The sequence below is a fragment of the Sebastes umbrosus genome, chromosome 11 (genome assembly GCF_015220745.1).
Source record: "Sebastes umbrosus isolate fSebUmb1 chromosome 11, fSebUmb1.pri, whole genome shotgun sequence".
Classification (NCBI taxonomy): domain Eukaryota; kingdom Metazoa; phylum Chordata; class Actinopteri; order Perciformes; family Sebastidae; genus Sebastes; species Sebastes umbrosus.
In genome coordinates this window covers 6,299,125-6,311,227 of record NC_051279.1, presented here as the reverse complement: position 1 = coordinate 6,311,227, position 12,103 = coordinate 6,299,125, and the positions used below count along the sequence as shown (strand labels likewise).

The following is a 12,103-nucleotide window of genomic DNA, read 5'->3' as shown; positions in this document are numbered from 1 at the left end:
CAAAGCGTCTGCTAAATCAGTGGTTCCCAACCGAGACCCCTTTTCTATCATTGCGTAAACTGACGACGCCTGACTAAGTGACATATTTTATGGATATTCAATATTATATACAATGCATAACAATAACAGAACAACTGATAAGCTGTACAATTAACCCAAATAGTGAACGCAATAACTGCAGGAAGTTTGTGTAAAAGGAGCGATTTGGATGAGTTTTGAGCAGAAGGGAATATTGTATCTGAGATGAGTTTTCCTGTTATTTTTAGGGACGTTAAATACAATTCTGTCTGTATTATGTATCTTATTCATTTTTAACAATCATACGTACTTAATAAGCTTCTTTCTTCTGACAAATTCAGTATTTTTTTCCCCTGGCGCTTGGGCATTTTTCAATGTGTGAAGTTATCATTCGACAGTGGCCCCTTCCACACTTCCTACCCCGCTAATTCCGGTGCCCTTACTCAGACCACACCCATCTTTGACAACTAACAAGATGAAAACAATACCAGCCACACGATGCTGTTGCGGCTGGTAATAAATAGCTGCTATTGTAGCTACGCTTGCAACAGCAAGTTGGCAGCCGGCCCATCCTCACTACACAATTGTCTAATAAAAGAAAAGAACAAAACGGCTGTAAGAAGCACGTCTTCTGCTGTTGATGTAAAGAGGAATCACCTCCCATTAGAAGCACAACAGGAAGATGACTCACTGAGGAACACTTTGTTCACTTCAAAGTTTCAAGTTGGACATAATTACATGTAATTAGCGAGGAGATGCTGCTGCTCGCAGAACAACGCATCTTCAGCTTGAAACGTAAAAAGCCAATGGAGTGCCTCTTTAGCAGCAAGGCTTCTTCTTGTTGACTTTAGGGTTAACATCTTGAGAAAAATGCAAATGGATTGTCGTGCTGGGCGAGCGTGGCAGGTGATATGTTACATTTGCGCTGTTTTTTATAATTTGCAAGCCGAAAGGTTACCTCCTGTCTGCGCAAGTTAATGAAACAGGAGCAAGAGTGATGGAAACAGTCAGTGAAAGCAGTTGGAAAAATAGAAATTTAATTTTTGACTTTGATTGTACATTCACAGAAACACAATCATTCATTTAAATCACCATTCAAAATGTACGATTTTAAAGGACGGCATCATTTGTAAAAGACAAGAAAAGAAGACATGATGATGTATCCAGGGTCCTTAGATGGATTCGGATCCTTCCCTTCGAACAAGCCGTAGTAGATGAGGGTGTTGGATTGAAACACGCTCATGTTCAGCTGAAAGAGAACAGAAACAGAAAGAAATCCACACAATCAAAGAAGCATCTCGATCTCACAGATACCTTTATCGGGCAAACGATTATAACATTGTAACCATAGAAACACATCACTCAGATGGTTGTGATCAAATTGTAGACAAAATGAAAATGTTTGAGATTGATAATGTAATTAGCATCAAATGGTAATGTTTGGGGTCGTAGGGCCGTACCTGTTTGGTGATATCGGTCCTCCAGGGATCGACCTGTAGTCCATCACACCAGCCTCCTCGCCCGTACAGCCACGTGCCGTGTTCGTTTGGTACCGCGCCCTCTTTCACCCGCAGAGTGCAGCCCAGAGGTGTTCCTGATGGTTCCCGACCATGACCGCAAAAAACATGTGAAAATACGACAATCAGTGCAAGAAATGACCCTTCAATCAGTGGCTTGATGTCCAGTCCAATTTATGAATTAGCTGATCCATCAGAATATCAATCAACAAGAACTTAACCGGCAAGCAAAAATTTCCTATACTGTTTTTGTCTGCTGGCTTTGAAGTTTATTCTTGATCTTGGACAAAACTATCTCACCTCAATGTCCATTTCTGGAACTTTCAATTATATAAATGTTTAATTTCTATTTTTCTGATGATGAGAAGTCCTTAAAAGGCTCAGAAAAAAGGAAATTTAAACATCTAAAGTGAGCTGTTCTTCAGTATATCTTCATCTGCTGACGAAGATGGTGGGATGTGATCAAAAGCTCCGCAACAGCTACTACAAATGGACCTTGAAGTAGGAATCGTTTCGTCAACTACCTAAATGTACCTTCACATATTTCTCACCGGCAGAATCGAACGTGAGTGTGTTGTTAAAAACACCGTTGATCAAGAAGTGGTGGGAGGTGACGCAAAATTCTCCACACTTGTTGTCATCGTAGCCGTGGGCCGTGATGACGGCGTACAGCTCCACCTGAGAACAGACACACACACGGCAGCTGAGAAACAGGACGCTCTTTAAAGGTCCCATACTGTAAAAAGTGAGATTTTCATGTCTTATATACTGTATATCAAAGCAGGTTTAAGTGCTTTATAAATACTGTTAAACTATCAAAACGCTCAATATACGGAGAAATACACACAGCCCGTATTCAGAAATTGCGAGTTTGAAACAAGCCGTTTGGATTTCTGTCCATTTTGTGATGTCACAAATATACAATATTTAGACAATTACGCTGTTTTATATGTAAATATTCTAAATGTGTCCCAGTTTATTTCCTGTTGCAGTGTAGGTAAATAACATTAGCTGACACAAAGTAAACATGGACCCAAACTGTTGCCTAGCAACGCAATTCCATTGAAATGCACTAAAACGGAGCGTTTCAGACAGAGGGGGAATACAGGTATATTCAGGTAGACAGTATGAGGAAAATAAAGGTTTTTTTTAACATTATAGCATGTAAACATGTTCTAGTAGAAACACAAAATACAATTATGAACCTGAAAATGAGCACGATATGGGACCTTTAAATGATTAGTGGTCGGCGTCGGATCGGTTACCTTTTTGATCGACGGCGGGACGGAGACTTTGGTTGGCCGGTATCTCCTGTTGTAGTTTTTGTTGAAGGTTCCCCCGCTGTACAGTGGCATCACTCTGTAGGGACGGAGCTTCTCCACACTATAATCTGCAACACATCATGTTATTGGATTATTATTAATACACTAATATACAGATCACTATTTGGCAAAAAATGTGCATATAGTTACAGTTCATAACAAAAAAGGCAAAAAAAAAATGGTATCCTGTCTCTAATCCTGCCCGACAGGCTCCTGTTTATTCCCAGCCGTCTTCTGCGTCATAATCATACAGACTGTATTTTTCTTATTTTTTTTTTAAGGAAGCTGAGTCAAAGTATTTCCAGGAACTAAAAGCATTATTTTTGATGTGAATGTCATTTTGCCCAGATATCTTCCAGTAACTATTTACAGAGAGACTGCTCCTTCCTGCAGAGAGATATCTTCTCCGGTGAGAGAAAATGGACAGTAAATGCTCTCTGTTCTCACAGTGGGAGAGATCAGATCTGAGCATGACCTTGTTGTGAATTTGGTGTTTAAAAAAAACCCTGCTGGTGTTAGCTTTGACAACAAGGGTGCTACAAACAACACTGTGATCATCCACATAGTTTTAGCTCCGTGTTGTAGCTGTTAAAAATGCTGCTTATCTGAGCACTTCTGCAAAAAAGGGTGAATGATAGACAGTGTTAAACACTGCGGTGCTGTGGTTGATGAGATGATATTATACTTAGTTTTGTTCATGCAACTGACTTTATACTAATTTAAAAATAGAACTGTGAGGCACGCTTTCATTATGGCTATATTGGGATTTTTGTGAAACCACTGTGATATTTCAAATCAAACCATGAACTTTGTGAACACCTCCAACCAATGCAATGGTTAGAGGTGAGAGTGAGAGTGGGTTATACTGTATGGACACTTTTTTTTAATCATTTTATATGTAATTTTATATTGAAATATTGATATATATACTGCATATTGTTATATAGTACATTTTCTGTAAATGAAACTTTACTGAAACTTGATATATTATTTATTTACTTAGTTACACTGCGGTTATGTGTGTGAGGCACATTTTTGTACATCATTTCTTATTTCTATTATTTATTTATATTTCTCTACATATACTGTGTTCTATATTGTAGCATTATGTACATAATTTACATGTTACATACTCGTTCATTTCTGTTTTTCTTATATTTCTTTATGCTTTGATATAAAAGCAAACATCATGACAGTTCGTACCTGTCCGACTGCTGCCACTGAATCTGAGGTTGAGGGAGACGACCCACGGCATCGCCCACGGGACCGTCTTCATGGTGAGGGTGCATTTGTTGCTGTCCAGCAGGGGAATCAGAGGGGACACGTCTGTCAGCCAGCGCCCAGTACCTCTGACAAAATAACACACACACACACACACACACACACACACACACACACACACACACACACACACACACACACACACACACACACACACACACACACACACACACACACACACACACACACACACACACACACACACACACACACACACACACACACACACACACACAGTTGCAGTCATATCACACATATCAGATAAAATAACATTAAGATATTTTTTATTCTTCCTGGAATAAGGGCCAGGTGATACGGAATCAATATTCATCATAACATGTTAATAAGAATATTCTGATGAGCAATGAACTCCAGTTGTGTTAGATTTCTTTCTTTTTTTAACTTTAATTTGTATTGGTTTTTGAAAGGCTTGGTACATTACATGCATATTCTATTGTTTTCAGGTAGACTCCAGTACATAAATAAAACATAAGTAAAAATAAACAAATGAATAAATCCAGATGGAAAACAATAATAAAACAACAACAAAGCTGTGGATTACTGATATGAATAGTAATTATTATGATCATCTTTTGTATTCGTGCCATCAGAGCGTTTTACATCCACGTCTTACCTGCGGAAGGCAGTGATCCATCGGCCCAGCTCCGTGTTGCAGTACTGGCCGAGAGGATCACAGCAGACAAACAGCTGCACCGTGTGATCCCAGTGAGCGCAGGACGAGTCTCTCCTGCCGGGACACGACAGGGACGCATCGAGCTCCAGCATGTCAAAGTCCCACAGGGCTGCGGAGAGAATCATGGACAAATGTTAGTATAATTTAAACACTTAACTTCGTTCGTGTCCCCCTCATGCTGCAGTAAGAGTTCACACTGAGGCTCTAATGCTAAATTCGCTGTTCTGAAATATTGTTTTTCAGAACAGGGTTAGTAGTTTTGTCTCTAATGGATGCTTTGGATAGAAGTGTCCCATCAATTATATAATTATACCATCAAGGTTAGGTCTAAATCTGGTTGTTAGTCCTCTCGTACCTCAATTACACAGAAAGCGTTTGTATAACCTGCAATAAACTTTCTTTGCACATTTATAGTTTCCCTACTATTGAACATAACTGAACCTCTTCGCCCTCGGCTGCCTTTACCGTCTTTCAGAGGCTGTAGCAGGCTTAGGTTTTAGAGCTAGAGTGAAGATATTGGTATCATATGAAAATATAGAACCTAAGGAATGCATTGGTTTCAGAGGAGAGTTTTAGTGTCACATGTCGGTCAAAATCCAGTTTCAGGACTTTTCAATTTGGAGACCAATTGTTACCTTTGGTATGAAATGGCCACTAAGCTCAAAATACTGCCATTTAAACCCGCTCATCTCTCACATCATGGTGTTGATGAAGTTACCTAATGGCAGGTCGACTGTGGCCACCGCTCCTATCTCCCCCTGCATTTGGACTTTGTCAAAAACAGGAACAATCTTTGCAGGACTTTGAAGTTTGATCTGCAGAGCTGCATAGAAATCAAACCTGGAGACAGAGAACAAAGTCAGAGATAAATAAAAAAAACAACAACATACTTTTCACACATGAAAACTGTTACAATGCCTCCATGTAGAGGTCGGTATGGTGGGAAAATGTTTTTTGTAGAATTTTTGTCAGATTCAGTGTGTCTGCATTTCAAATTGTGGGATAAAAAACTGGATAAAAATTCAAATTAAAGTGGCAATAGTCAAGTTTTTTGCTTTAACTTTTCATTATGACGTAAATGTTGATTGCACAACAATGTGATGGCTATAGAACAAATATTCCATTGGCATTTAGATTGGTTCCCCTATAAGCCTTGTGCCCTTACCACTGTGCCTGCCAGTTGATGAAGCTGAATGAGGGGTAAATGAACCAGCCCATCTCAGCCAGCGCCCCCTGATGGTCAATACTGATGAAGAAGTTTGGGGACGGGGTGTTTTGGAAGGACACATACACCACCTGTCCAAGCCTGCAATACAAATTCAGAAGCAACAGACCACAATGATGAAGGATACAGGATGGTACAAGATTTACTTTACAGTGCTTTCAATGAGCTTACATTTACCAATAATTTCTGAGGACCCACTTTTTAAAAATGACGAACCATTGCATAGTCCTTATCTATAAATTGAGAGAAGAGCGAATTTGCGTCTAAATGAACGTTCCTGACTATTTTTACTGCCATTTCCACATCACCTTACGTTAGCTTGAACAGGCAAACCAGTCATTTGGAAGAGAGACACATTCGATAAATCACAACTTTGTTTCATGCTTGTTATTGAAAACATATACACATGTTAAATACTTTATAAATGAGACCAAATAAATATATTTAGGTGGAGTTAAGAGGCCCTCGTTTTCTTCCCTCTCATTAGTAAAACAAACAGAATGCACGTTATTCTTTCATATTAGATTCAATGTTATAAGTAGGCTACAATTATCAGAACAATATGAACATTTAGGCTCCCGCAGATCTAAATCTTAATTAAAAGACTTTGGAATAAATTCTGCTAAATGTATTTGGCAACCCTAATAAAATCTCCTGCGACCCAGACCCAGGGAATCACTGCTTTAGAGACGTGGAACGATGAATATCAGGGGATAATATCTCCCCCCTGAAGAGCTTATGTAATATTTTGGAAACATTTAAAGAGAGAAAGCAAACAGACTTAAGAGAATCACTACTTTGTCCTTTAAAGTATTCAGTTAATCTGTGTACGAGGATGTTACTCATCAAAGTGAGGAGGTTTTTAATCCTCGAGGTCAGTCTGTCTTACTCGAGTGCCTGAGCGACCGAGACCTCCAGATGCACCATGGCAGCGGGGATGCCCAGCGTCGTGTTGCACTCATCCCCGACACAGTTCATGTCCTGGAGCGGGTTACCAGGGAGAGCGTAGACGAGGACAGCGGAGGCGTTGGATTTGGCCATGCTCTGCACCTGGAGGGTTGATGAGATCATATCAGATGAAAGTCAATACTTCCTGTGTGTTTAAGAGCAAAGTCTGGTGGGAACAGTGGCCGACTACAAAGACGAAAAAACAGTACGATTACAAAAAAATATATTTTCATTATCACTTAATATGTTGATTATTCTTTCAATTAAACTGATTCCTAGTTTAGTCTATGAAATGTCAGAAAACAGTGAGAAAAGCAGATCCTAAAATTGCTTTTTTTTTTAAAATGACTAATTGAATAAAGAAATCTTAGTCAACTAAGACCCTTCATCACCATTAACATCAACAGACCTTAGTGAAGAAAGAGCAGTTGCCCTCAGACACCCAGGCCACAGCACCCACCACCGAAGGGGAAGGTTCACACCCATCACCTGCATCCATCAGCTGATACGACCTCGGATCCGAGCGCGTCTTAAGCCAATCATACCTGGCATCCAGTCTCTTGACGATTATAGGCATTTTCCACCCTGTGAGGACAGAAAAAAAGCAATAAATTCAAAATGATACAACGGAGCGCTCGCTGCTGTTCAGGAGACTGTTTATATTCAGCTCTTAAAAATCTTATGAAGAGATTGATATTGTCTTTTGTGGTGTGACGTGTTTCCACATAAAACAAGGTGTTGCGATTTGGCCAAAGTCTTCTATCCCGATATAGGTAATTTCATATCTTGATTACGATATACATCACGATATAGCATGTTTTCTGGTGATTCAATAAATAAATATTCTATATGAAATAACCACATGGTAAAAGCCTATTTTTGTAGACTCCTCTGTGAATTAAATACATGACAAATGAAAAGGAACTTAAAGAGACTATTTGTAAGAATCAGAAATTGCTTGTTAATAGCGACACCTGTGACCGTTAAGTCAACGAAAGTCAGCGCCCTTTTGCTCGCGCTTATGCTCGCTCTACATAGACACGAACGAGCATCGCTCAAAACAGTGAGTCAATCACTCTATATTTCAGCTGCTTGGCAGTAATGTTAGCTGACCAGACAAAGGTCTCTCCATGAATCACTGCTGATCCTAGTGTTGGCTTTTCCTACCTCAGCCTCCCGACCGCGGCCGGAGGGAACAGGGGAGACACCGGAGTTTTGGTCGGAGACGATAACGTTTCTCGCTGCAGAGCCCCGTCACTTCACAAGACACGGGAAACCTCTGTTGGTCTGGAGGAGCTGCAGCAGTTATTTCTGCACAAACGTCCACTTTACATTCACTAGATATTCTCAGAGCTAAACTAACTCTTCTGCAGTGTGTAGTGAGCGCGCATGCACGTGAGCGTGGAGCGAAAGAGCGAGAACGAGCGCGGTGTGAGTGAAGGCAAGCAGGCAGGTAGAGGAGCAGAGCACAGCAGAGACTCCAGCCCTGGAGACCAAGACTACGGTCTCCCCCGCGTCCTCCGACCGCGGCCAACACTGTTTTGCAAGACGGGCTTCACTAGATATAACTTCGCGGTTTTGGTGCTTCCGTGTAGTTTGTGTTGGAGTCTGAGTCTGAACAGCGTAGCCACACGCGAGCGCACATGGGACTCCCGGATTGATTTATACGTGTAAGAAGTTAAAAACAGTCCCTTTAAGACACCAGCAAAAATGGACCTTTAATTTTTGTCACTTATTGTGTGCGGAGAAAAGACTATACCTAGCTGGGAAAAAGACAAATGTGTCCACTGCAGTTAGTTGGGATGCTAAGATGATAACAGTGATGTCCTCGTAAAAAAATGTGTCTGATGCAGCTTAAATATATTATTCATTCTACCATTATACAGTATTTCTTGGTGATATAGTAATAGTAGTATTACTACTATCTACTAATAAAAGACAGTCCTACTCCCAACAATCAGTCACAGAATCGGAGCCATTAGGGCCACTCTTACCCTCGGATTTGAAAACGGCCTGGGAGTAGACACAGCCGCGTCCCCAGCAGCGCCAGTAGTAAAGCACATTGGGTATCCAGTTACCCAGAGCGAAGACCGGCACCGGAGAGAAGTGCAGCCGGGACATAACCTCCTTGTTTCTGCAGAAATATGAAGGAGGTTAAATGTGGTTTGTCTAAGTGGTAACCAATATTTTTGGGTAGAGCTGGGCGATATGGCCAAAACCTTCTATCACAACATACTGTAGGTCATTTCATATCTGGATAACGATACATATCAAAACATAGCATGTTTTCTTGTAATTCAATAGATAAATAGTCTATATGAAATAACGACATGGTAAAGCCTAGTTTTGTATACTCCTGTGTGAATTAAATATTTGAACATACAGTCAAATGAAGCAAAATTAACATACAGTCTCAGTTTAAAGTGAAATTATAGAGAAAAAAACAATACATATAGGCCTAACCTGTATCGCGATAGAAACGATATAGAAAAATATTGACAATTTTATATTGTTTGGATTATATTAGGGCTGTCCCGAATACCATTTTGTGTCCGTCTATTTCCATCTCCCCCATTTCATAACTGATAATTATAATAATTTCTTTTGCTAAAAATAATTGCTGCAAACCACCAAAATGTAGCACAACACAACATGAGATGAAAAAAAAAAAACATTTGCTATAGTGAAAAGTGGGACTATATGAAATATTAAATAAATGTATTTATTTATTTAAAATGAAATATTCTCTACCTGTCATACAGTATGTATATTTCAGTTTCTAAATGTATTGGTATTGTCTACCTAATTATTTGAATTACTGAAGAGAGCCTATTAATTTTTTGTCTCTTGATATTTATTTATTTATTATTTTCCTTTTTTCTAAGTGTTTTCTTTATTTTATTGTTTGTTAAGTGTATTAAGCCTGTATTAAAAAAAATAAATAAATAAAAGTACAGAAGTATCATCAGCAAAAATGTACTCAAAGTATCAAAAGGAATAGTACTTTTTTCATGTTGTAGAAAAGGTTGAGTTCATTTTAAGTACTTTATATACTGCTGGGTATTTTAATCTATAAAAACTGATAATATTTTAAGTTGATTGTGTGTTTTGGATGCAAAAATATTCAAAGTAAAAAATACAATATTCCCTCTGAAATGTAGTGGAGTAGAAATATATAAAGTGGTAGAAAATGGAAATACTTAATGGAAGCACTTCACAATAACTGCTACAAAACCACCAAATATGCTCTACATGTCATATATATATTTCAGTTTCTAAATGTATTGGTACTGTTAACCTAATTATTTGAATTACTGAAGAGAGCCTATTTATTTATTTTTGTCTCTTGATATTTATTTATTTACTTATATACTTATGTATTTATTATATATAATTATAATTATTAGAGAGCCTATTTACTTATTTTGTCTCTTGATATTTATTTATTTACTTATATATTTATTATATATAATTATTATTATTAGAGAGCCTATTTATTTATTTTTGTCTCTTGATATTTATTTATTTATTTACTTATTTACTTATATATTTATTATGTATAATTATTATTATTAGAGAGCCTATTTATTTATTTTTGTCTCTTGATATTTATTTATTTATTTACTTATTTACTTATATATTTATTATGTATAATTATTATTATTAGAGAGCCTATTTATTTATTTTTGTCTCTTGATATTTATTTATTTATTTATTTACTTATGTATTTATTATATATAATTATAATTATTAGAGAGCCTATTTATTTATTTTTGTCTCTTGATATTTATTTATTTACTTATTTACTTATGTATTTATTATATATAATTATAATTATTAGAGAGCCTATTTATTTATTTTGTCTCTTGATATTTATTTATTTATATACTTATGTATTTATTATATATAATTATAATTATTAGAGAGCCTATTTACTTATTTTTGTCTCTTGATATTTATTTATTTATTTACTTATATATTTATTATATATAATTATTATTATTAGAGAGCCTATTTATTTATTTTTGTCTCTTGATATTTATTTACTTATTTACTTATGTATTTATTATATATAATTATTATTATTAAGAGAGCCTATTTATTTATTTTTGTCTCTTGATATTTATTTATTTATTTATTTATTCATTCATTTATTTACTTATGTATTTGTTATATATAATTATTATTATTATATATAAAGTGGTAGATAATGTAAATACTTATAATGGAAGCACTTCAGTTTAGTAAATGTACTTAGTTACTTTCCACCCCTGGATATGCCAGATGTTGATAAACATGTTTAGTTGACTAGTTGGACTGTATGCATGTTGTGCATCACTTTGCAGCCTTGCAGCAGTGAGTGTCTCCTCTCCTCTGGAGCTCACCTGCTCATGGCGACCCTCTGCAGCTGCTCTCTCATCCACAGAGCATCACTGACCGCAGACTCGTCCATGGACAGGAAGAGCACCTGGGTGCTGTTGGGCAGCTCCTCCACCAGGCTGATGAGGCTCTCCTCGGAGCTCCACAGACACTCCAGGAAGCCGGACTTGTTGGAGAAGGCGTGTATGATGAGCGGTCCTCCTGGCGGAGCTCCGGGCTGGTAGCTGAACTCTCCGTCCAGAGTCGGGACGCTGAAGGCGGCTGCTGGGTCTCCAGGCTCCGGTCCGTCCGGTGAGGAGGAGGAGGCTTTACTGGACCTCAGGCTGACCGCGGTGTCTCGGTTCTCACAAGCCGCTCTGTCATCCAGTAGTTTCGGTTTCACATGAGCTGTCACAACAACAGCAGCAGCAGCGAGGAGCCACAACATGATGGAGGTCTTTGAACGCAACACAACCATGTTAATGTTCCCGCTGAGGGTCCGTGAACTCACCACAGACAGACCAGCATCTCCTTTACAGAGTTTATCTGGATTTAAGAGGTCAGACTGCTGTTAAAGTCTCTCTGGTTCTTCTGATGGACTTCCTAAATCCATCCTCAGAGTTTTGAGTTGGAGGCGGGTCGTGCTGCTGACTACGGAGGCCGCGGAGGGACACGAAGGCTTAAAAAGCGAAAACGAGAGGTTGATGGCTTGAAAAAAAAAATAAAAAAATCATATATA

At 38.2% G+C, this 12,103-nt stretch overlaps 1 protein-coding gene across 1 annotated transcript; it reads right to left on the bottom strand.

Moving 5' to 3' along the window:
- Positions 1-1,033: 1,033 nt before the first annotated feature.
- Positions 1,034-12,036, bottom strand: si:dkey-256h2.1 (uncharacterized protein LOC337520 homolog). Its single transcript, XM_037785123.1, has 12 exons — positions 11,391-12,036; positions 9,000-9,139; positions 7,415-7,590; positions 6,947-7,107; positions 5,998-6,138; positions 5,551-5,672; positions 4,773-4,941; positions 4,061-4,206; positions 2,801-2,925; positions 2,087-2,213; positions 1,479-1,612; positions 1,034-1,267 (listed from the first exon to the last, which is right to left on the bottom strand). Exons 1-12 carry the CDS (start codon positions 11,840-11,842, stop codon positions 1,142-1,144), a joined length of 2,019 nt encoding a protein of 672 aa, XP_037641051.1. The 5' UTR covers positions 11,843-12,036; the 3' UTR covers positions 1,034-1,141.
- Between the last annotated feature and the right edge of the window lie 67 nt (positions 12,037-12,103).